The sequence below is a fragment of the Lissotriton helveticus genome, chromosome 5_1 (genome assembly GCF_964261635.1).
Source record: "Lissotriton helveticus chromosome 5_1, aLisHel1.1, whole genome shotgun sequence".
NCBI lineage: Eukaryota > Metazoa > Chordata > Amphibia > Caudata > Salamandridae > Lissotriton > Lissotriton helveticus.
Genome location: NC_136065.1, coordinates 840,894,239 through 840,918,972, shown reverse-complemented (window position 1 = coordinate 840,918,972; position 24,734 = coordinate 840,894,239). Strand labels below are relative to the sequence as shown.

The window sequence follows — 24,734 nt, the reverse complement described above, 5'->3', positions numbered from 1 at the left end:
GAGGCACAGGGTCAGACTGATTTGCATATGGCCATGTCTGAACTGGGGTGGCAGAGTGGGCTAAACAACGGTGATGGATTAAACCCAGATCTGTTGACTGGGTGTGAGTGTTTGATTGGTTCAGATGCTCCGTCCATCACCACCCCCTTTTGTACCGCTTTGTTCGCCCATAAGTTGGCAGGGTATGCTCAGACGTTGAGTCCCTTGCTCACTTTGCCACTGGATTCAAGCAAGCCAGGCTAAAGACGGCTGTAATGCCAGAAACCGGTCCTAGGAAGCTTGATTTAGTTCCAGGGAAGGCATGGCTTGGCAGTTCGGGCTGGACTGTTCCCATGAGGAACAGGGTCAGACTGATTTGCATATGGCCATGTCTGAACTGGGGTGGCAGAGTGGGCTAAAGAACGGTGATGGATTAAACCCAGATCTGTTGACTGGGTGTGAGTGTTTGATTGGTTCAGATGCTCCGTCCATCACCACCCCCTTTTGTACCGCTTTAATTTAATATAAGCAGAGTCTGGCAAAGTGTGGCAGTCTTACCGGAATCAGGTAGTTATGTAGTTAAAGGGCTGCCGTTAAGCTCTGCGCTGTGCGTAGCCATAGCAACGCACAGCGCGAGCCAGAGTGGCCTTCCTTGCTTCCGCCTAATTTTTTGCCAGGCGAGTCTCAAAAAGGGAGGCCCGCCTCGCCGAAAGCAGCGTGAGCCCCGCTCTCGCGATTCGCGTCATGGAGGGGGGAGCAAGCAGGAAGAAAGCAAGCAGGCCGGTGTCAGCTGCACCCGAGGAACGGGCAGTCAGCCGACACTGGAGCCTGCAATACACACCTGCCCGGAGGGAGGCCCACATCATGCTTCCGCAGGTGAGGCCGGCAGCAGAGACGAGAGCATCTGACTCCGTGGCGATGGCATTCAGGTCAGAGGCCTTGTTTTGACGTATCAATGTTTCATTTAAGTAGGAAATTAAGCTTTGAAGTGGAGTAGTAAAAAACCAGACCATAAATTGGAAGGGTACAGGAAGAAAAAGGTAAAATTTTACCTACATTCCACTCAGTTGTATTTTTTTATTTTTTTTTATGGCAGAAAGGTGGTTAAAGCATACAGAAAGGGGCACTAAAGATAACGGTAGGGATCCTAAGATAAGAACCTTAAAATAGGTAATTTATACACTTAATACTAAAACGTAATGGTAAATAGAATAGAGATAAATAAACATATACTTAACTGTCCAGGAAGACGATGCCTGGTTACCACAACGTTTTAATATGTTCTATGGAATGTTTATTTTATGACGTAAGATGTACTTTAAAGGGCTGTGTGTGTGGGCAGCAATAAAAGTCATTGCATAATGGTAGGCTCTGGTCTTGTAATGGAAGTCCTAGAGTTCACTAACCGTTGTGGCTGCACGTCCAGAAAGAAATAGACAATCTCCTTTAGTATGCTCATCCCACAACGTGCAGCCATATGTTCACAGAACTCCAGGACTAAGGCCCTGGCCTTTGACCATGTTAACAACTTTCGAGCTGGGGTCAGGTTCTAGCAAGTTACAACTCACTCCAGCTGTACCTCGGTGAATGCCAAATCAATGTTCCTAATTGCCTTTCTGCCCAGTCTTAAGCATGATGTCTTTTAAGCAAAGGGATAAGGGCTCATATTCACCTGAAACTGTACAATAGCCCAGCAGGGTGATTTTCAGCATCCACAGCTATGGAACATGAATGAACCTTTTCGAGTATCAAGTCAAGCTGAAAATGTAGTAGTAGGGTGAAGACAGACTGATGTTTCAATCTCTGTTTCTCATTCCCAACAGAACCTCTGCAAGATCTGGTGAAAGAGAGTCAGTTACCTGCACGCCTCACAGCCCTCCTACTTACAGAAGTTGTTCATTGGCTGTAAAACACAGGCCAGCCCAAAGGACAACCCAATATTGTGGTTGATGTGTTCTTCCTGTGGCTCTTCAGCATTTGATTCTTTAACCCCTCCCATGCTCATGACGAGCTCAGCACTTTGTCTATAATGAATTAATGGCACTAAATCCTTATTTAGGACTTGTTTCACGCTACGCTGGAACGCACTTCTTACCCAGCGAAATATCCTGTTACAACAAATGGACTTGCCTAAGCACCCTGATGGCGACTTCAACAGGCCTCCTTTGTTAGTTCAGCCGAAAACACATGTATTGTCAATTTTTGTATTCTATATTTGTTCAAACTTTTATTTATTTGCAATCTGTGCACAGTCTTTCGATCAGAAATGCGATTTGAAAAGCTTGCCATCATGCACGTATTTTTATACGTATTTGTAATGGTTTTAACTAACCGAACAATAAAGATATCAATCAACCATTCTTTGGGTATCATGCATTATGTAACAAAATAACACCAACTGCAGAAATATTTTCCATCAACGATGCCTTCTGTTTCACCTATGAGAGCAATTATTTGCGTACAGAGTTGATTCCGCCCAGTTTAACACAACTGGCTGTATGGTTCCAGAATATTTATTATATGACATGAAGTTCTAGTCCTAAATAGAGTTTACAAAAATATCACCCCTATGCAGTTAATAATAGCAAATTCAATGAGCAGATATGTTTGTAAACCATATTTAGGACACAGTATCCATGTCACAATATTTCGAACAATGATATCCTGGCATACATCCTAACTGACTGACCCCACTGAACAGATAACCCTTTTGATTTACAAGAGTACCTGAGGTATATTGAACTTCTATTTATATCAATATGTACATGTCTGACTGTTGACCATTCTGACTTGCTAGTACTGCACTCAGGGTAACTTTCTTCTCTCAGTTCTTCTAAACATTTACTATTTAAAAAGCAGATACAGCTTTGAAGCAAGCTCGTATAAAGGGATTGGAACACTTTCAACTCCCTTTAAACTCAGTATATGTTTCAATGTTGTGGCATTATCATCAACAAAGTAGTGTACCCACAGCTTTGGCTGGATATTGTCATCTTCGTTGCAACTGTGATCTTTTTGTTGAAGTCACATCCAGCCTGGCCTTACACCAAAGCCTTTGAAGTGCATCTACCGATGAGTCAAGGAGGCTTACCGCAGCCAACTTTCAATCGCAGATGCAGTAGTCAAGACCAGACGCCCTCTTTACAGGGGATCCCAGACTTAGGATTCTTACTTTCTGTGTGCCTGGTAGCTACTCCCTACTCTGTTGAGAAAAAGCCTGAAAGGTCAATAGAATTTGTGATTCCAAACACATAAACCCAGAGCATGGTTACTGCAGGCTAGCAAACATGTACAAATGACACAATATGGATCAAAAGACGAGATTCAAAACACTCACCCTTTTTTCTTTGAATCTGTGGAAGCCAAAGGGTGCCAGCACCCCATAACACCAGCGTGCCATGTTTGCCTTTCACCTGCTCGACTGTCAAAACAATTTTCTTTTGAGTCTGTCCTTTGTAGAGATACAAAGATTCTGGAATGGAAAGAAAACAACATGCTAGAAGTTGTCAGGGAGGCTGGCAGCTTGTAGACCAGGGTAAGAAATTAACTTGAAAAATAGTTTTTGTAAAACTAAGTGAAAGGGGACATGCTTGTTAAGATGTATTGCCACCACACGAGCTCAGGTGTTTTTGTTGGTTGTTACTGGTTTTAATAAAGTATAATGTCAATACATTGGAACTTACATGACTAAGAAAAGCCGCTTGACAGTCACAGAAGTGCAGCAAATCATTTTAAAGGCAAAGAAATATTCCACTTTATTTGTCACTTTTACGCTCAAACATTGGTTTCTTTGACTTTAGAGGGCCAAAGATGGGAATAGCAGGGCTGTATTCAACACACCTTCTATTTCAGGTTCACAACTCACCAGTTGATTAAGTCATCAGACAGGTGCCCTTTAATTAGGTCTCGCTACCTATATATTTAGCTGTTTGGATAGCCTCGTGGCATCAAGTTTTTAAAAAATACAATAAGAGGAACACAGAAGGAGAGACAAAGCGAGCTTTGGTCAGCCTATCTAGCCATTGGCTTTCATGTATTGCTTGGATGGGTTGCCCGTTAAGGCCACAACATTTTTTAAGAATGGTTTAAGGATAACTTTTCAAGGAGTCCATTTCTATTTTTCAGCACATATTTATTACAGTAACACATCAACCTCAGGCGTGGGTAAGTCATCCCAGTTCCCCCTTGCAGTACCTTTCCTTTTTTTTGTCTAAATATTTCAATTTAACCAGGAAAAGGCATCAAATACGAACCAATACGATACATCTTATTAAATGATAAAAACTAACAGCAATCTGATGCAATCACTAAACAAGCATTGGAAATGCAATAGGTCTCGCAGCATTAGAGTTAGTGCTTTTAGAATTGTTTATGGGTTTTTTTGTAAATCTTAAGCATTTTTGTTTCCTGTAGCCAATGCTAAAGAATTAAAAAAAAAAAGCCATAAACATTTCTAAAAGCTCTAACTCAAATGCTCCGAGACCTATTGCACTGTGTGAGGGTGAGGGGTTGAGGGTGAGTGAGGGTGAGTGAGGGTGAGTGAGGGTGAGTGTGAGTGAGGGTGAGAGTGGGTGAGGGTGAGTGAGGGTGAGTGAGGGTGAGTGAGGGTGAGTGAGTGAGGGTGAGTGAGTGAGGGTGAGTGAGAGTGAGGGTGAGGGGTTGAGGGTGAGGGGTTGAGGGTGGGTGAGGGTGAGTGAGGGTGAGTGAGGGTGAGGGGTTGAGGGTGAGTGAGGTTTTTTTTTTTTTTTTAAAAGGCACAAGCAGGCTCTTTGGAGCAAGTATACTGCATTCCTCTTTCCTATAAACGCTGACACTTTGAAGTTAGCCTAGAGCAAAATAAAAAGCTTCCCATGTAAACACAGCTTGACATTTTACCTCGGTCTTTGAAAACCTAAAAAAACGAAAGTAAAAAACTTAAAAGCGGACTGTTATTCACTGCAAATCGGAATGCCTTTTCTTCCTCAAGTCTAAATCCTTTCAGTCACCAACAATAAATACAACTTTAAAGCTCAAAAGTAACTGTTACACAAGGTCAGGGGAGGGGCGAAGGAAGGCGCCATCGAGGGTAAAAACATAGCCTGCACGAAACATTCGCCTCTTCCTGCATGGGAGTTTTTTTGTTTTTTTTGCTCCAACGCGCAATCCTTTCCCAGCATTTATGTGGAGTTACAAAGGCACATCTGTGTACGTTGGAGGGCCAGCCTGACGTGTTTTCTGCTCTAGCAGCAGCTGCGGTTTCTGAGGAAACGAGGCTGATTTTCGAGTCAGGCTGGGAGCTTTTTTTCCCCTCCTTTCTCCAAGAGCCTACGTGCGGGGGAGGGGAGCGGAGGGAAGGGAGCGAGCGAGCGAGCAAGCTGCATTAAAAAAACTCCACGGCTTCTCAGAAAGGGGAGGGCGGAGAGAGAGAACAGGAGCAGCCTGCTGGGAATTTGCCTCGCGCTTTTCTTTCTCAACGGTTCTTGCGCTGTGTTGCAATCTTTGCTTTAAAAAAACATCCATTGTGGAACCGGTTTATTTATACATGTTCGGCTCGTCTTAGGTTCGCAGATAATGAGAGAAACGACCATTCAAATCAGAAAGAAAAGAGACCCCGCTGGCTCAGATGTATCTAACTACCACCAATGTTCTTTTACCTTTTTTAAATAACATGCTTTTCCAAAAACAAGACGCAAAAACATCCTTCCCATAAAAGGAGCACCGATTTCTATTGGAAGATATCTGGATTATATGCACACTTGGGTTAAACAACAAGCCTTTCACCGTAACACGGCGGGCAGGGGAGGGGGCGGAGAGGGGAGAGGTGCGACACGGCAGGCAGGCAGGGGAGGAGAGTAGGAGGAGGAGGGGGGAGGAGAGTAGGGGAGGCACGGCCTAGCGGCCGTGCAATCAAGTAGTGAGGGGGCGGAGCTGGGGGAGGCTGTGAGAGAGAGTAGGCAAGGCTAGCGGCAGGCAGGCAGGGGAGGAGAGGAGGAGGGGGGAGGAGAGTAGGGGAGGCACGGCCTAGCGGCCGTGCAATCAAGTAGTGAGGGGGCGGAGCTGGGGGAGGCTGTGAGAGAGAGTAGGCAAGGCAGGCGGCTGGGGGCATGTGCACGCGCATTTAAGCTCAATGCGCATGCGCATTGAGCTTAAATTTCTCGTGCACTGCAAGGAATCGCCACGATTCCTTGCAGTGTGGATAAAGAGCGGATAAGTGCCAATACTCTCGCCTTGCTCGATGCGCATGCGCATCGACAGGCGAGACCTAAAAAGGAAAATAAAATAATGGAGGGGAAGGTTTAACAATTTGCAATTTCATTAAAAAAATACGTCCCCATATTACAGTGCATTTAATCATAGAACGAGCCCCTGCCTCTCAGCCAAGCCAATGCAAATTCCATGTCATAGATCTGTCAAACTAACAGCTACCAGTCCATCACAGTTGGAGGTTTCGGTGATGTCCAGACCCTAGCTATAGCTAATCTTGAGTCTTAAATTTTACCCTTTTAAAATATTTAGGGTCATTAAGTCTATATAAAAAGATATGGCTCTCAAACTCCAAAATAAACTTGTGGCTGAAAATAGTGTTGGCTGAGTTCATAAGACTACGTAAGCGAATAAAACAAGCTGACCAAAAATATGTTTTGAAGTCTGGGAACTCTAGACCACCTTGGCTAAAAGAAAGTTTTAACCGATTAATTTCTCGTCTTGCCTTCGTATATATCCCCACACAAAACTACCTAATATTCCATCCAATTTTTTAAAGAATGTGTTTGGGACGCGTAATGGAATGGAAAAGATAAAGAAATGTAGGCAAAATTTTAATTTTAATAATATTAACTCTGCCGATAATCCCAATCGGTAACTTATGCCAATTTTTTAAAGACCTGTGCGTCTCTTTTAGTAGTGCATCATAATTTAGTGACAATATACAATCAATCCGCGCTGTTATCCTGACCCCTAAGTAAATAACAGTTGGGCAAACTCCAGGTAGTGGCATCAAAGGTTTATGATTAAGAAGAACTTGCGTCTTATTAACATTTAATTTATAGCCCAAAATTAGACCAAACTGTCCCGCTACTTCAGTTATCATTTTCAGCGTTTCTCCCGGTTCTGTTGAAAAAAATGCTATATCGTCTGCATAAGCGACAACCTTTAGAGAACATGCCCCAAATTTAAAATCACTTATTCGCACATTTGTTTGCAATACAGAAATAAATGGCTCTATATAAAGAGCAAATAATAAAGGCGAAAGAGGCCATCCCTGGCCAGTACCATACAATACCGGAAAAGTAGATGACTGCAGGCCCAAATAGGCCAATTTAGCACAAGGTCTATCGTATAGTGCTTGTATCTGCTTCAGAAATTGACCCTTTATCCTGAAGGCTGCTATCGTAGCCCACAAGAATTCCCACCCCACTCCGTCAAACGCCTTTTCTGCGTCTAATAAAATCATACCAAGTGAGGTGGGTCTGATGTTTGCAAGGTCAAATGCGCTTACTGCCGTGTTGACGTGAGCAGTAGTGTTCCTCCCTTGAATAAACCCATGTTGATGGGGGGAAAGCAAATTGGGCATTATTGGGGCCAAGAGTTTAGCTAAAATGTTTGCATATATTTTTGCGTCTGCATTTATCAGTGAGATTGGTCTATATGACCCACATTCCTCCACTGGTTTATTTTTCTTCAGGAAAAAAATTATCTTTGTCATATGCCATGAGTCAGGAGTTCTCCCCCTAAACCCAATTTCCTCTATCACCTGACTAATTGGTACTAACATAACATCCTTGAATATTTTATAAAATTCTAGAGGAATGGTATCTTCTCCCGCAGCCTTCCCTGATGGTAATGCCCCCATTGCTAGTTCTATCTCGTTTATTGAGCTACCTTCCTCAAGAGAGTCGGATTCCTCACTCCCCATTTTACTTACAAAGCTGTTTTGAATATACCTACAGATATCCTCTTGTGTGGGTTTTATCGTTGGAGTATATAATGTTTTGTAATAAAGAGGAAACTGTTCTAATATCTGCTGTGGTTGCTCATATATTTTATCATTGAGACCCTTTATAGCTTTTATATGAGCCTTAGCCTGATCGTCTGCCACCTTAAAAGCAAGCACTTTACCTATACTCTCCCCAAATTCATACTGTGATATGCAATATTTATTATAACTTGCCACACTTTTCTTCCTCCATATTTTCTTCAGGGCCGAGCGTAATTCAATTAACCTAAAATCCAGACGCTCAATATCCTCCGAGCCTTTTATAATAGCCTCTGAATGTTGATCCTCCACCTTCTGAATCTCTAGTATAGTTGTGTTAGTTATATTTGTTCGTTCTCTGTTTTGTCGCCAGATATATTGCTGAGTATAACCTCTAACAACTGCTTCGCATGTGTCCCACACTACTGTAGGAGAAGCTGTTCCTACATTTTCCTTAACAAAAAATTTCCAATTGACCCCTAATCTTAGCCACATACTCCTGGTTGGTCAACAAATATCTAGGAAATGAAAAAGGTTTAACTGCCTTATTCTCCTTGAAAAATTTGAATATAAGGAGTATGGGGTTATGGTCGGAGGTCACCTTTGGGCAGATTTCCATATCGGCGGACCATACGATAGAGTCGGTAGCCCATGCGATATCAATATATAGGAATATAATTTGTGTGGAGCCGAAAAATAAGTATACCCTGTTATTTTAGGGTATAGAGTTCTCCACACATCCCTAACAGTCTGTAACCGCCCTAATTCCCTTATTGCAGCTCTTGTCCTTCTCATTCTTTAAAATCCCCCGTCTCATTGTATCAATGTTATAATCCATGATGCAAGTAAAATCACCCATCACAACCCTCTCCAACTCCCAATTTAACATTTCTGTATTTATCACGTCAAAAATAGTAGGGTCATCAGTGTTCGGGCCATACACTGCACAAAATATATAATTTCTTCCTTTTATCTTTATCTGTGCCATTGCCCACCTACCACCTTTATCTGCCATTGTATTCCCAATTAACCCCTCAGCCCGTTTATGTCTCAATATAACGACACCCCATATAAAGGCACTTTGCGTGGTACACACTATCACTTCGTACCCTAACTGCTTTAGCAGGCCACGATCTTTATACGAAAGATGTGTTTTTGTCAACATAACGACATGGGGACTATACATTTTTAGTTCCTCTGTTACCAGTTGCCTCTTCGTCTTACTGTTCAATCCGGCCACATTCCATGCTAAGCACATAAACTTTAATTGATCCATAAAAAAAAAACAATGCAATCAACGCTGCCACCTATGCCCTCCATTTTTATTGTTTTAATACTGTATTCCACTACTTTACTATCCTTTTGGTTCCTTATTATCCTGCCTTTGTTTTTTCCCTGTTTTTGCCCTCTCCCTTCTCCCCACCACCCCAGCCCCCCAAAAAGTGAGAACCACCCCCTACTCCTAGAAGGAGGAATCTTCCTCTTCCTTAAGCTGCCGCTGGTTTTGGCAGCAAACTGAGACTCCGGTCTCCACAGTGGCCCTCGAGACCTAGTTCCCTAAAATCTGTCCATCATTTTATCTGATGTCGAGAAAAAAAGAAGGGAAAAAAAACAGATTATATTTACAGATATTCGGGAAGAAAGAAAAAATTCCAAAACACTACATAAATTGATATCCCCAAAAGCTACCCCTAATACCACATCCCAGATATTAATCTGGTCAAGACCCTTTTCCTTATCCCGTCCCCCCTTTCTGCCATCTACACAGTGCTTCTTTTGCCTCGAGTTCAGACATAAAAACATATGACCTTCTTTCCCGTATTACTTTCAGGCGCGCCGGTTCTTGTAGGTACGCCTGTACTCCAGTTGATTTTAATGGGTCAATCAATAACCGTAATTGCCAACGCCTTTCCATTGTCTCTCTACAGAAATCCGACCTAAAAAAAATAGAATGCGATTCTACAGAGATAGGTGTTCTAGGTCTAGCTTTCAACGAAGCTGCTTGCCTAAGCGAAAAATTGCCAAAGTAAATAAGGAAAGGACGTGGGTATCTGGCATCCTGCCTTCGCTGTACTAATGGTAGTCTATGTACCCTCTGAATCTGGCAATCCCAGTCCCAGTCTCCCAAGTCCGGAAAAGCCTTCTGCATTTAGTGTACAATGAAACCCCTTGAGTCAGTCCCTTCTTGCCCCTCCGGAATTCCAAATAATTTCAGGTTATTCTGCCGTTGGCGATTTTCTATGTCTTCGATTTTCAGCTTTTTCATGAAAAAAGGACTATAGCAAGTTTCTGAATTTTAAAGCAAAGGGTAATTGATTTTTTTAAAAGGTGTGATTATAGGTTGAATATTTAGAAATTATGCAAATTAATCACTGCAGATATGGAAAGATATTTTCATTTTAGTAATCTTATATTTTTGTAAAAAAAAGGAGATGAAATTAATAAATTCATTGATCATCCATATATAAAAAATTTTGTTGTAGGTTATATCCTTCTTCATAAGTTTTAAGTTCATATATATACACATTTAGAACTTATAACCAGTACAATTGTACAGTGATGTCAATATTGATATATCTAGAATTGATATGATGATGGCAAGCGGCAGGGTTGAAAACTACTCGCGTTTTGGCACTGCTGCCTTCATCAGGAACATCGTCTATGTATATACATTGAGTGATGAGTACTTAATGTAGGTATTGAAACTTATTGAGATGGATCAAGTCAGTGAAGATGCAAAGAGGTACTTGGTATAAAAGGGTCAATATTCCACTCTCATTATTCATTTGGTCAAAATGCCACGTCGGATTGCACTATTCATCCATTTTAAAATTTCACAAGGAAAGCCACGGTGTAGATCACTGATAGCGATTCTTTACATATGCCACAAAGATATTCTCAGGTGGATTGTAGATATCAGTCCATGAGATTGAAAACAGATTCGCGATTTAGCACCCTCGTGCTGATAGCTGCTAGCTTAATCTCTGTATTGTTGATGAGTTAATACGGGCAGCAAGCGAAAGTAAAGTTGTCCCTCTATGCGGCGTTTATATTAGTTTTACCCGACATGTCGGCAACCTAATTATAGGTTCACAGGCAAACGACGTGGAGGATATCCTTCGTTTTCTTAGCAATCGCTCGGCATGGCTCCGACTTCTGCGGTACGGGAAAAATGCAATCGAGTATCGATCCTCGTAACGATTTTCAGCTGCATTGAAGTTAGCAAATTGTGGTGTTGTTTGACAGTACTAGTCATCTGCGAGGTTGTCTCTTGAATTTACTTCTTTTAACGACTGCTGACTATCATGATTATCAGCTCTAACTTGAGAGAAAAGTTCCCTTGTTTCCTCTCTTTGATCTTTAAGGGACTGCAATATCAGTGAGAGTAATGACAATTCCCCTATTGGAGTGTCTTCACCCTGAAGGTTGTTTTGGGGATCCCCTTCTTCCTGTTCTTCTTCAGCAAATATATCACAGGCATTTTGTTGGCAACAAACCACATCAGATGGCGCCTCAGAGGTTTCTCCGGATGATAGCCTTAGTGCCTCACAAATATCGTCTGCTAATCCCACATCCGAAAGTCTGGATATCAGGGTTTAACCCCTCCTTTTGCCTGAACCCATCTGCGTATGGGGCTTACAGCTTCTGTATTTTTCCCTTGCTTCAATCCCTATTTTCCAGTCGTATGGCCCATTGTAAGGTATTTTCTATTTTCTTGTATATCCTTCGGTGTGTAGACCTAGAATTTTTCCTTTTATCTACTGATCTTGGGGTGTTCTCTGCTTTTACTTTTGTTTTGTGCCCGCTAGGTTTTGTACTGGAGTATTAATCACGACATTTTTCCTTTGATTCTCTATAGGGCCCCCAGATTCGAGATGCTTACTTTGATTAGCCAACACCAAGACAGGGCTAACATTTATAGGAGCCATACCACCCTCCTCCAGGGCGCTCTGCCTTGGGATATTCACTGTCACATTGCCTTTCCCTGCTTCCTCGTGTATCAGATTTTTACCATTCCCCAGCAATGCCGTGTTTGCTCCCAAACCAGAAACATCCAAAAGTGCCTCCTGCTGATTTTCTTTAAATTCAGGTTCGGGGTCTTTTTCAAATTCTGCCTCCATATTTTCAAAAACAGTGCTACCCTCAGATTTATCGGACTGTTTGGGACTAGAGTTAACTTGCTTATTGGCTGAAGTGTCTGTAACTGAATTAGTGTTACACTGTTTCACGTGTATAGCCTGTGTAACAATCTCTGCCAGTTTGTTTTCATCACGTATTTCATCCCCAGATTCAGACAAAAATAGTTCTGCTGAACGTTCCGACTGCAAAAGCTGCAGCACTGGCCGCCTAAGCTTTGCAGAAACAACCATATCCCCTTTTTGCAGTTCAGAGCCTTGGCCCCCTTCCATGCATCCCGCAGCGCTTACCAGTAATTTGTTTGTCGCGCAGGTGCTTCTCACTCTTCCCTTTGGCGGGGCCATAGCCTGGAAAGCGCGGTGTTTCACACAAATCTGCCAGTATCCAATAAGCCGAGGGCGCAGTCTCGATCTCAGCCAAAAACGCCAAGCCGACAAGCTCACCGCAATCCTTGTAGCTAATAGGGGCCTAGTTCTAATCGCCTGCATTCAGTCCGAGAGTACCGTTCCTGTTTCCTGGGAGTGTATCCGGGTGAGTTTCTCTGCTGGTCCCCCGTCTTTTTCCTTTCGTTTTACTTATCCCGCAATTGCTTATATGCTGCTCTGCTTTTCTTCCCGTTCCTCGTTCATATTATTTCAAAAACTCGTCACTCCGTCTCTCAAAAGCCTCAGGAGTTCCTCTGTGCAACTCTGTGCACCGCAGCTCATAGACAGAGTCAGCCCGCCATCTTGCCTCCTCCAGACGTGTTCCCGCCTTCTCCAGACCCGCTTGCAGTACCTTACCAAACCAACAACAAAGTCAGGTACAAGGGGATATTGCAACTCAGTTGATACTACTTTCAAATGCATTGTAAAGAAGAAACCTACAAGCATTTGTAAGGAAATTCCCATATCATATGCAAAAATGTATATGGACTCTTCCCACAGACCATAAACAAAAATGTTGGGCCTAACCAGTCTTATAAATGTAACGGACTGAGCGGTGGAACCAATGAAAACTTTCTCCTGCATGTCTACTTCTCGATGTAGCATAAGCATTAACCCAAGTTGTCGTGGCCTCAAGGGAGAGTGTGGCAGATTAGACTGAATATAACTTAGTCACCGCCTGTCTGGCATTTCTAGGACCAGTAAAAATGAGTAAAAAAGATTTCATCCCAACAGCCAAATACAGAGTAACAGTTTTATGTACAAAGTGATACCTTAAAATACAGAGAGTAGTGGGGCGTGGCTTGGTAAGCTCGGTCCAGCCAGCCAACCATCCGACGAATATCCTGACATCCCGGAACGAAAGATGTATAACTAGACGTTTCTGCAGCACTGTACTGGCTACACCATTGCCGGGTGCGATTTGGGAGCTGGGAGCCGTGTGTGACGGTGAGATTCTGCCGATGCGGGGGAGAGGCCTAGCTGAGTGAGGAGAACCCGGAGAGCCACGCACAGCGCCACTGTCGGCGATCGGGGGTCGAGTGCGGAGATAGGCCCCGTCCAGCGGGGGCACCCGGCGGCAGAGAGAGTTCCGGTCCTGTGGTATTGACCCACCGACTGAAAGTGTGGGGAGCTGTGCCGCGGTTCAGCGACGTGGACAGCGGGGCCGTCAGAGCGGGAAGGAGAGATCCGGCAGCCATACCGGGCCGCGAAGGTGAAACTGAGCACTTGCAGCAGGAGAGGCGGCCCAGAGAAGGACCCCTTGGCAGTGGAGGTTCCAGAGGGTAGAGGTGGCCGGCGATAGGGGCGGCTGGCCTAATCCTAGCAGTGCTTTCCTTCTTTGGTGCCACAGCGGGGACCGGTGGCCCAGACGGGCAGCGCGGGGGGGGCTGCCGGGAGGCTGGTAGGCCGCCTCACCCCGCCTTAACATCGCCTCTCACCTTTTGGGGCTTCAGCGTGGCAGCGGGGGTGGACCCCCCCCTTCGGTCTTGCAGCGGAGATCGCGGCGTGGCCGGGCCAGGGGGGGGGGGGGGCTGCCGAGGGATCACTTGGCCGCCCTGCCCCCCTCATTGAGACACTTCGGGCCCTTGGGGGTTCCCGCACAGCCACTGCAGTGACACCCTCCAGTGTCTGTTATCGCAGCGGGGGATCGGCGGCGCTATCGGGCAGCGTGGGGGGCTGCCAGGAGATCACTTAGCTGTCCGGCCCCCCTTATTGAGACACTTTGGGCCCTCTGGGGCTCCCGCACAGCCACTGTGGTGATACTCCCCGTGTCTGATATCGCAGTGGGGGATTGGCGGAGCTGTCGGGCCGCGTGGGGGGCTGCCGGGAGATCATTTGGCGGTCTTAACCCATTCTGGGCATTCTGGGCCCACTGGGGCTTCAGTGCGGCAGCCGGGGTAGGGCCCTACGCCCCACAGGGCCACCTCGTATTTCGGTGTGAGCAGGGGGGAATCAGCGGCATAGTCGGGCCACGAGGCGGGGCCTACAGACCATCTCCTCCACATGCACCCTGCCACCCACTCCTGGAGTAATCTTGGGCGGTTACTTCTATCGGCGGTTGACGGATCGGGCCGCAAGGGAGTGGGACAGGCCGCTGAGGGTGCCTACTGTGGCTTGCGGTTGGGACACTTGACAGAGTAGGTGAGTGGGCTTCGCCTGCTTGTCTGCGACATTATCGCCCCGGAGAATGGTTGAACCGCGTCCACGTGTCTGCGCGCTTCAGGTGGGACAGGGTCCCTGGGGCGTCCAGAGAGCCAGAGTGTTGGGGCCCTTTGCTGCCTGGTGCCCATTCGGCGTTTGGGTCGGACCGCGGGAGCTGGCATTATCTGAGTGAGTGCCCCACTCGGTCAGTCTTGGGCCAGCCCAGGAAGATCAAGAAACAGCCATGACAAGAGATAGAGGAGGCAGCGGCTCGACTAAGCAGGGGCCTATTGACAAGTTTACCGGCCCGGAGGCTGGAGCCTCCGGGGGCCAGCCGGGAGCCATGCTGGGTAACGCGGCGCTCGTGGCCGCTATCACCCAATCCAGGGACATGTTAGAAGCAAAAATAGGGGCAGTTGGTTCGGACTTTCATGCGTTATGCGGTGTCCCGTATCACTGAGGCTGAGACCCGCATATCGGGAGTGGAAGATGATGTCATGGTGTTGAAGCAGAAGGTGGCGGGGATGGAGACCGTCCAGAAGGCCCTCATGCTCAGAGCAGAGGATGCGGAAGGACGGGCCCGACGCAACAATCTCTGATTCGTTGGGTTTCCAGAGGGCTGTGAAGAGGGTAACATGGAACGCTTCCTCACGACCTGGTTGGAGGGCTGGCCCCCCCCGAGGCTATGTCCAGATGCTTTGTAGTGGAGCGGGCCCATAGGGCACTTATGCAGAAGCCTTTGGTGGGGGCTCGCCCACGGAAGGTTATTGGCAAATTATTGAACTATCTGGATAGGGACGCTATTTTGAAGCAGGCCGAGGCAAAAAACCCTTGCTTTTCAACAATGTTTGTATTCTTGTATTTCCCGATTACATGGGGCAGGTCAAGCAGCAGCGTCAATCTTTCATGGCAGCCAAGGCTCGTCTGAGAGAACCTAAGCTTCTATATGCCTTGCTGTTTATCCGGCCCGTCTTCGAGTGGTCTTTTGTTCCCGAACCCATTTCTATGACACTCCGGAAGAGGTATTCAGGTGGACGGATGAAACTGTTCGGGTAAGGCCCCACACACCACCTGGAAGGGAATCAGACTCATCCTTAAGTGATGCGGCTCGGAGGGGACCCCGTGGTCAACGGCAGAGGGGCAACAGACGGTCACGGTCCCGGCAGTGCCTCCTCCCAATGGGGGCCGGCCCCAGGGAGCCAAACATTAGAACCCTAACAAAGGATGCCAGGGAGGTGTTGCGGAACTACATTTACTGATTCTCGGGATGTCCTGACATGGGCTTGTCTTACCGTCAGGGTTGAGCTGACGGGAGCCCTGCCAGGTGGCCGTGGGCTGTGAGTTGGGGATCCCTTGGTTGGGCCAGCCCTGCCGCGATAGATACTTCAGTGTTCTTGAGGTATGGGGTGTTTTTTTTTTTTTTTTTAAAGGGGGTTGTTTATGTTTACAGGTCACACTTCCACTACAGGTCCGCTTCAGGTTGCACGCACACCACCAAGGCTCACCATTAGCGTTGAAAAACGATGCACCCCCTTATGGCTAGAGTAACCGACGGTGGTCAGGGGGCACAGGGTGGCCTTCGTATCCTAAGTTGGAATGTACGCGGGCCCTGGATAAGATCAAGCGGGGGGCCATACTCCATCACGTGAAGACAGATATTCTCACTCATGTTGCAGGAGACGCACCTCATGGGCACGAAGGCCCTGTGCCTGCAGCGCTATGGGTTTCAACAGGTTTTCCATGTTGGTTTTATGAGGGGGTCGCGAGGTGTAGCTATCCTGACATCGCAGGGTCCCCTACACACATGAGCAGCAGAAGACCGGCACACAGGGGCGCTACCTGTTTATCCGGGGCAGGGTTGGGGAGGACCCCCTGGTGCAACGTATAAGCTCCTCCCCCTTTGCAGTGGAATTTAATTGAGAGGCTGCAATCCTTGTGGGCCAATATGCCTGATGTATTGTCTGCGGTGGGAGGGGACTGGAATGACGTCATGGACACAGCTAAGGATAGGACCGGGGCTGGGGGTTGCCCTAGGGGCGGTCTCCCTACAAAACTACACTCTTTGGTGACAAGGCTGGACTGGGTCGACACCTGGCGGCGTGCCCACGGCGCGGTCCAGGGATACACCTACCTCTCAGCGGTCCACAAATTCTTTTTCAGTCTGGACTATATCTTTGTCCCCTGGGCGATGGCTGGTAGAGTGGCGGCGGCGGAGATTATGCCTCGGGGTCTCTCGGCCCACTCCCCGGTGTCCATTGAACTGTATAAGGACAGGGGGAGGCAACAGTTTCGGTGGCGCCTCTCGGTGTGGCACCTTCAGAACGCAGAATATGCAACTCATATGGGCGAAACTATTGCCCAGTATCCGACTGCAAACGTGGGATCCGTTCCTAGTGCCGCCACCTTGTGGGAGGCACTGAAGCCCACTCTGCGTGGGGCAGACATGTCCTGGTGTGCGGCTGCTCGCAGGCAGCGTAGGGGGGAACTGATTCGCACTGAGGCGAACATAGAGATGCTCGAGCGACACCATCATGAGACAGGGAGGGACCAAGAGTGCAGCAATTGCTGTTGGCCCAACAGGAGTGTGCCGCTCTATTGATGGATGAGGCACGGCAAGTCTGGCTGGTAACGCGCAGCAGAGTGTACCAATGAGGGGACAAGTCCAGCAAGATGTTGCATCGCCTCTGTCAGGGCACGTTTCACTCCCAGGCCCTAACGGGAATTTTGGCACCCGGCGGGTACCCTGATTACGGATCCTCCTGCCATTGCGGAGAGCTTTTCTACATACTACGCGGATCTCAATGCCCCACGGGAATGTCTGGCGGCTGCTACTATTGATATGTTTATAACGGATTTGCCACCCAAGGCGCTGTCGGATGAGGTACGGGACCAGTTGGAGGTCCCTTTGTCAGACGAGGAACTGGGAGCGACCTTGGGAGGACTTAACCCTGAGAAAGCACCTGGACCTAATGGGTTTCCGAGAGTTTTTTCGCAGGTATAATGTGCAATTGGCCCTGCATTACCGGGCGGCAGTGGAGGAGGCCCGGGGTAAGGGTGTGCTCCCCCCGGACTGGAGACATGCGGAGGTGGTAGTGTTTCACAAGCCCAGGCGACCCCCGGAACAACATGCCTCCTACCGCCCCATCTCCCTCTTAAATGTGGAGGCCAAAATCCTGGTGAAGGCGCTGGTCAATCGCCTCTTGCCCCATATTACGTCACTCGTGCACCCCAATCAGGCGGGGTTCATGCCCCAGCGGGCAACCAGGCACAACATCAGGAGAGCACAAGTGGCGGTTGCAGCGATTCAACAGACTGGTGAACCGGCGGCACTACTCTTAGCAGACATTGACAGGGTGTTTGACTCCCTGAGCTAGGTCTACCTGTTTGCATTGCTGCATAGACTCAATCTGGGCCCAGGCTTCCTTTCCTATGTGAAACTCCTATATACAGATCTGACGGCATCAGTGCGGGTCGCAGGCGCCACCTCCTCCACTTTCTCTATTAAAAGGGGCACCCGGCAGGGATGTCCCCTGTCTCCATATGTATTCGCCCTGGCCATGGAGCCTTTGGTGGCCTGGGTGCGCATTGACGCCCAGGTACGGGGGTTTTGAATGGGCCACGGGCCTGTCCGATAGAATTGCACTGTATGCAGACGACGTTCCCTTCTTTCTTACGGCAGTTGACAGGACGGTGCCACGACTTCTGCAAATCATGCAGATTTTCGGGGAATCGTCGGGTCTATACATGAATCCTCGCCAATCCACATTGTGGGCGCTGGGAGATCGGATGAGGGTGGGCTCGTGGGCATCCGCGGTCCAGTCGGCTATAGACGGTTTGAAATATTTGGGGGTGGTTCTTTCGGACGTACCGGCCATTGCCTGGGAGCATAACCTGACACCAGTGTTGGAGCGGGTTCGTGCAGACCTTAAGTCCTGGTCCGCATGCCCCTGACACTGTTTGGCAGATCGGCGATCTTCAAAATGGTAGCACTTCCCCGATTTCTCTACCAGCTGCAGAATCACCCGTACCCGATCCCGCTTCCATGGTTCTGGCCGGTGAATTCCATGCTTGGGCAGTTTCTGTGGGAGGGGGAAGGTGCACGTGGCTATACGTACATGCTTCTTATCCACCTATTGTGGAGGTCTGGCATCCCCGGATCTCCTCTCCTATTATCAGGCCTTGCATGCAATGAGTGGTGGTACGGCGATAGGGGAAACCCGGCGTACGCACTGGAACGCTGCCTTATGGGACACCACACACTACATACACTTTTGTACTCGGCGCGGCTGTGGAGTGCGCTGCCATCAGCCACGCGGGTGGTGTTTATGGTTTGGGGACAGGCGCTGCGGCGCATGGGCTGGTGGAACATCCTGACTCGAGAGACCCCATTGTGGAACAATGGGCACCTGCCCCACTTTGCGTCCCTTCCGGGGTTTCGGGGATGGGACGCCATTGGTATCTCCACCCTGGGAGATGTTCTGAGGGGCACGACACTTAAGTCCTTCCGGGATCTCCAGGAGGAGTTTCATATGCCCCAGACACAATTCTATCGATACTTACAGTTACGCCACGCACTGTCCCCCAGCCTGCAGGGTCTGGAGTCCATACCCAAATTTAGTCCCATTGAAGCAAAAGTTTTTATGGAGATCTACAGGAAAAGAAGATGTCCCAAATGTATCAGTCCCTGGTCACACACTGCTCCCCTACACTTCAGAAACTCTGAGGAGACTGGGAGGCGGATGTGGGTGGGCTGGAGGAGGAGGATTGGACGGAGGCTCTGGCAGCCCCGCGAGGGGGGGGGCGGCCATAGCACTACAGCTCCGCCTAGTCCAGTTCAAATAGCTCCCCAGGGTCTACTTTACTATGACACGGCTGTTGCAGGCAGGGTTGATTGCTTCCCCGGAGTGTCTTTGTTGTGGTCGGGATGAGGGTACGTTTATACACACGGTTTGGCAGTGCACAGCACTAGATCACTTCTGGAGGGGGGTATTCGCATGTCTCTCCGAGGTCCTGGGCTGGGAGCTTACACGTACACTGCAGCTGGCACTGCTTCATGTCATGGAGGGGGTGGGTGTTAATGCCTACAAACAGCATCTCATGCTCCTAGGCCTTACATTGGCAAAACAGGACGTTGCTAAGGCGTGGAAGGCGACGCGGGCCCCCTCGGTAGCCGCCTGGAAAAATGGTCTGGACTTTTGCATGGGGCTGGAGCAACCCATCTTTGTGGCCAGGGGGTGCCCGCGCAAACACTATAAAATATGGAAACGATGGGCGGAGTACCGGGGCATATGGCTGGATAATTTAATATACCCAGAGGACAATTTAAAGCACACTGGGCATTGGTTGCAACAGTAAGGAATTATTGGAGAAATGGAGATGCTGAACCTGCCATACATCAGGTAAGTCAACAGCTCTGTACAACAACAACATGGTGTGTATGAGCTGTCTCATATCTATATTGTGAGATTCGAGCAAACATTATTTCTCCTCTTCCAGAGTTGAAAATAAGATGGGAGAGAGACTTGGTGCTCCAAATTAATGATTTGGACTGGGGTAGGATTGAAGCACATATACCAGCGGTTTCTAGAAATGCTAGGTTCAAATTAATGTATTTCTATTTCCTGCATAGAGCTTATCTTACACCTGGAAGGATTAACAAGTTCTATGCGACTGCTGCTTAAAAATGCCCTAGATGTGGGGAGTTGGGGGCAAAAATGTTCCACATGGTATGGTCCTGCCCTTCATTAGCGGGGTTCAAGGAAAAAGTAATAGAATATATTAATGGAATAGCGTTGAGGGACATCCCTTGTACACCCTTGGTCAGCCTCCTAGGGGGATACCCTTGTCCTAAAAATAATAAACTACTAATAGATTCACTGATTTAGGTTTGATTTTGGCAATACGAGAATTGACTGTGAACTGAAACTCAGTGCATGGTCCTCAAATTACTAGAGCCCGTTATACCGAAACCAGCCGAATCCAGCACTCTGCTCTTTGGGGGCTACATCCCCCATCTTTCCACGTACATGGTGGCGCAAACACGTCTTTGTCTGCAACGGAAGCACATAAAGCAGCTTCGAGCTTCTGCAGTGCGGGAGCCCGTTACACCGAAATCAGCCAAGGGCTAAGCGCACGAAACAATCTCACCCTTTAGGTACTGCATGTAGAATCTGTAATGGTGGAGGAGAAAAACTGTGCAGGTTGATCTGGACATATTAACTGAAAAAAATCAGCACATTTGTTAAAGACGCCCTGGAACCTATCCTTTCTCGCTTGGCCAGTATTGAAGAGCATTTTGAGCGATTTTTGCAAGACCCAAGGGATGACCTACCACTTCAAGATCAAAATGCAACGGACTCTTTACCCAGCCACAAAAATAAAGGGTTACTGATGAACTTTCTAGTGCCTCCCTGATGACTCTGGAATCTTTGAATGTACTATCTACTGTAGATAGTCGGGCTATTTTGCCCGATACCAGAAACAAGTTAATTGATACGAGACCAAGGGAAATTGGGATGGTTGCAACACTTAACGGGGATAGACGAGGGAGGGGGCAGAAGGGGAGACGGCACCTAGGACCGGGCATGCTGGGGGGTGTGATGGAGAGAAACAAAAGAATTGTTAAGTAATTTGGACCCAGGGCATAGATGTGTAGCTGGGCAGGGAGGCAGAAATTATTTTAAACGTACCCCCGACTGTACTCCTAACACAGTGATCTTGACAGGCGTCCCTCACCTCCTCACAGGGTAACAAGAAAGCTGCTCGAGCCTTATAAACAAGTCAGCATATTGGTGCTCTAGGAAAATCCCATCACACATTAATTGGCTTGAACATATTATTATGGCAAGGAGGGTGGGTTGGTTAGGCCCTACAACCAAATGCTTAGAAGGGGACTGTGTCGTACTTAATTTTAACGACGCATGGTGTGCGTTTTTTGCTCTGAAGCTCATCAGAGACTCACCTAGAGATCTGATAAAGGCCTGTCCCCTTTCATTTATCCACCCCAATTGCTTTGATGCCCTTTCTGGCCTGACAGATATTGACTGACTGTTGGGGGGTGGAGGGGGAGGGTCTGGTATATCAACTATGCGAGTCAGGCACATGCTACCCCTGTGTAGAATCATTTCATGGAGCATTGCAAGAATACGTGAAAATGAGTTAATGATGATTGAGTGGATTATATTAGGGGCTTTTATATTATTTGCCATTAAGAAACATGGTACCAGGCTGATATTAAGCTGGACGGTTATTGCTCCTTCACCGTCCATGCATCACCTTTACCGGCTGGGAGGGCGAAAGGAGGGCTTGTGACTTTAATCTCAATCAAATATGGGTACATATAAACTCACGTTGTAAATACCTCACCTTTGTCACAGCTAGTACTCATTTCCAACTTGATTTGGGCTAAGTTATTGCTAGTAAACTGGTATTTTAATATCTTTGACCAGAATAGCAGTCACATGATTGAGGACCTACAGGTGCTGATTAATAACATTGCAGGGAAGTGGTAGCCCTTATGTATCCTTTGGACGGGGGATTTTAATTGTACCATTTGTCCTTTCAGCAATAGTGGAGCCTGTGGGCTGCTAGATACAGAGGGTCAGCCACAGCCACACTTTATCCATACTCCACAGGGTGAGGCCTTCAACTCCATTATTATTGATAATGACTTAGGCCTTATTAATACTAATAATTTGGTCTGCAGCTCTTTACCCCAGTGTCCCACCTATGTTGGATGAGGTAGAGAAAGTACAATTGATTTTATGTTCATCACTAGGAAGTACACCCCGCTTGTTGCTGATTTCGAGGTAGCACCAAATATTGCAAGTGATCATAACCATTTAACTGTTCTCTTCAGTATAATAGCAAGGGTTGGGAAAAGAGATGGTTGCCCTATTGATTTTAATCAAAATAAAGGAATGAGACTAAACTGGGGTAAAGTTGATCCCATTCAATTTGAAGCAAAAATTGTCACAACAAATTTAAACCTCATTATGAGTTGTCTCCATGCTGACTCTTCCCCTTATGAGGTGGTTCATGACTTTGAACTGACATGTGCAAAAGTGGCAAAAGACCTGACCAGATCAGTTCAAAGAAGGGAATCCCAGGAGGTGCGATGGTTCAATGCGGAGTGTTCCAGAGTGCATAGGCATCTTAAAATGGCCCTCCATGCCAACCCTTGTGATAGAACACAAATTTAAGGCCGGTCTATAGAGCCAGTGCTATGAAAGATTGTAAGAGTTTCTGGGGCATAATTAATCGCCCCCTATTTAAGGATGAGCCTAAACCCTTGGATTCTCTGATCCTGGAGGCAACCTGGGAATCCCACTTTTCAGCCATATTTAATCAAAAAAACACCTCAATAGTTGAAGGAAGTGGGGAACAGGTATTTGATTTAACCTTGGTCTCAGAATTAAGTTTATCAATTTCAGTGGCAGAGATTGAGGAGGCTCTAGCGAGGGGAATTAACATGAAAGCCCCAGACCCTGATGGGGTTTCTCCGGATTAGTTTACAAGAAACCCCAAATTATGGGCACTCATGCTCACTAATGTTTTTAAAGCTGTAGTGATAGGCCCAATTGCATCAACCTGGAAGGAAGCTATTGTTGTTCCAGTATAAAAGAAAGGTAACAGAAGTGACCCTGACTGTTATTAATCAACGCTAAAGCTAAGGTACTGGGGAGGGTTATCCTAGCATGTCTTGAGACCTGGGCTCACAGTAAAGGGATTGTGTCCAGATTGCAATATGGTTTTAGAAGCGGGTGGGTACAACAGGACAGTGCCTACATGAAGGCCAGGAGGGGTTCCATCTATCTGGCATTCATGGATTTATCTAGTGCCTTTGACACAGTTAATCGGAAGAAATTGTGGGGACTGATGGAGCAAATGGGTTTTGAAGAAGCTCTTATATCCCTCCTACGTAGGCTTCATACCTCTACAATGGTTGCCCTATGATACGGTCCTAGGGGGGAGAAGACGGGGCCCATTGTCTCCACAGAAGGTGTCCGGCAGGGTTGCATTTTGCTCCATTCCTCTTTTTATTGTATACAAATGGTTTATAGACTTTTTTAATAGAGAAGGAATTTGATTTTCCTAAAACTGGAGGATTTAAGAATACATTTTATTAAATCTTATGTCATGCTGTGGGGCCCTAAAGGTACGAAAACAAGAAAATTTGAGGTATGGGGCAAGACCTTTGTCAAGTTAAAAAATGTCACATATTTAGGGAATATTTGTAATGATACTATGAATTGGGACCACCTTATCACAGCTACGGTACAACAGTCAGATTGTGGAGGGGTTAGTTTGCTTTGCCCGCAAGCTAGGCCATAAACCGGTGCCAGAACTGGTTACCCTCTACAAAGTTAAATGTTTGCCTGTGGCATCATATGGGGCGGGGGTCAGGGGCTACCATAAAACTCAACAATTGCAGGTCCTGAAAAATTGATTTATAAAGAGATTAATGCTTGCCCCAAATAGTGCCCCCACACCTTTTTGCCACCGGAAGCTAGGGTTGGCCTATCTTGAAGATCGAATTGATATCCCCCCCATTGCTCTTATCGGCCAAGATTTGGTCATCTGAGGATCTAAGTTCTAAAGGGACGTTATCAAAGATTGTACCAACTTAGATAGTGCATTGTTTTTTCCCTGGGTATGATTTGTGAAGGACAAATAACATGAATTAGGTTTGGGGCACTATTATGACAATCCTGTATTGATACAAATGTGAAAGATGTTATGAAAGAGGTATTTTATGCTAGGGCACACCTGCGCCATGCACAAATGGTAGTATCAGGCCCCCCATGCTCATTTCCCGGAGAAGAGAAATTTTATTTAACTTTTATTACTAACGTACAAGCACGATTTTACCTGACTAGGTTTCGATTAAGCACATTGCACTTTCTAGTGGCATTCCCTAAACAACCAGGTTGAGTCCACAGTTTGCCACCTTTCCGTGTGATAATTTGGCAGCTCAGAGCACGTTGCACTTTATTTTGTTCTGTCCCCTTTATAAAGATCTGAGGGGGACATTTTTAACCCCACTTTTGAGGGAAATACAGCCACGTACCCTTATTGGCGGTTTTAATTTCTTACAG

At 46.9% G+C, this 24,734-nt stretch overlaps 1 protein-coding gene across 4 annotated transcripts in view; it reads right to left on the bottom strand.

Annotated features, from left to right (window-relative positions):
• SHLD2 (shieldin complex subunit 2) overlaps positions 1-24,734 on the bottom strand; it is a 1,059,977-nt gene that overhangs the window by 350,544 nt on the left and 684,699 nt on the right. For all 4 annotated transcript variants that reach the window (XM_078643303.1, XM_078643304.1, XM_078643305.1 and 1 more), the window contains one exon: positions 3,317-3,451. In XM_078643303.1, the coding sequence (XP_078499429.1) occupies positions 3,317-3,451 (135 nt within the window). The remainder of the gene's footprint in view (positions 1-3,316; positions 3,452-24,734) is intronic.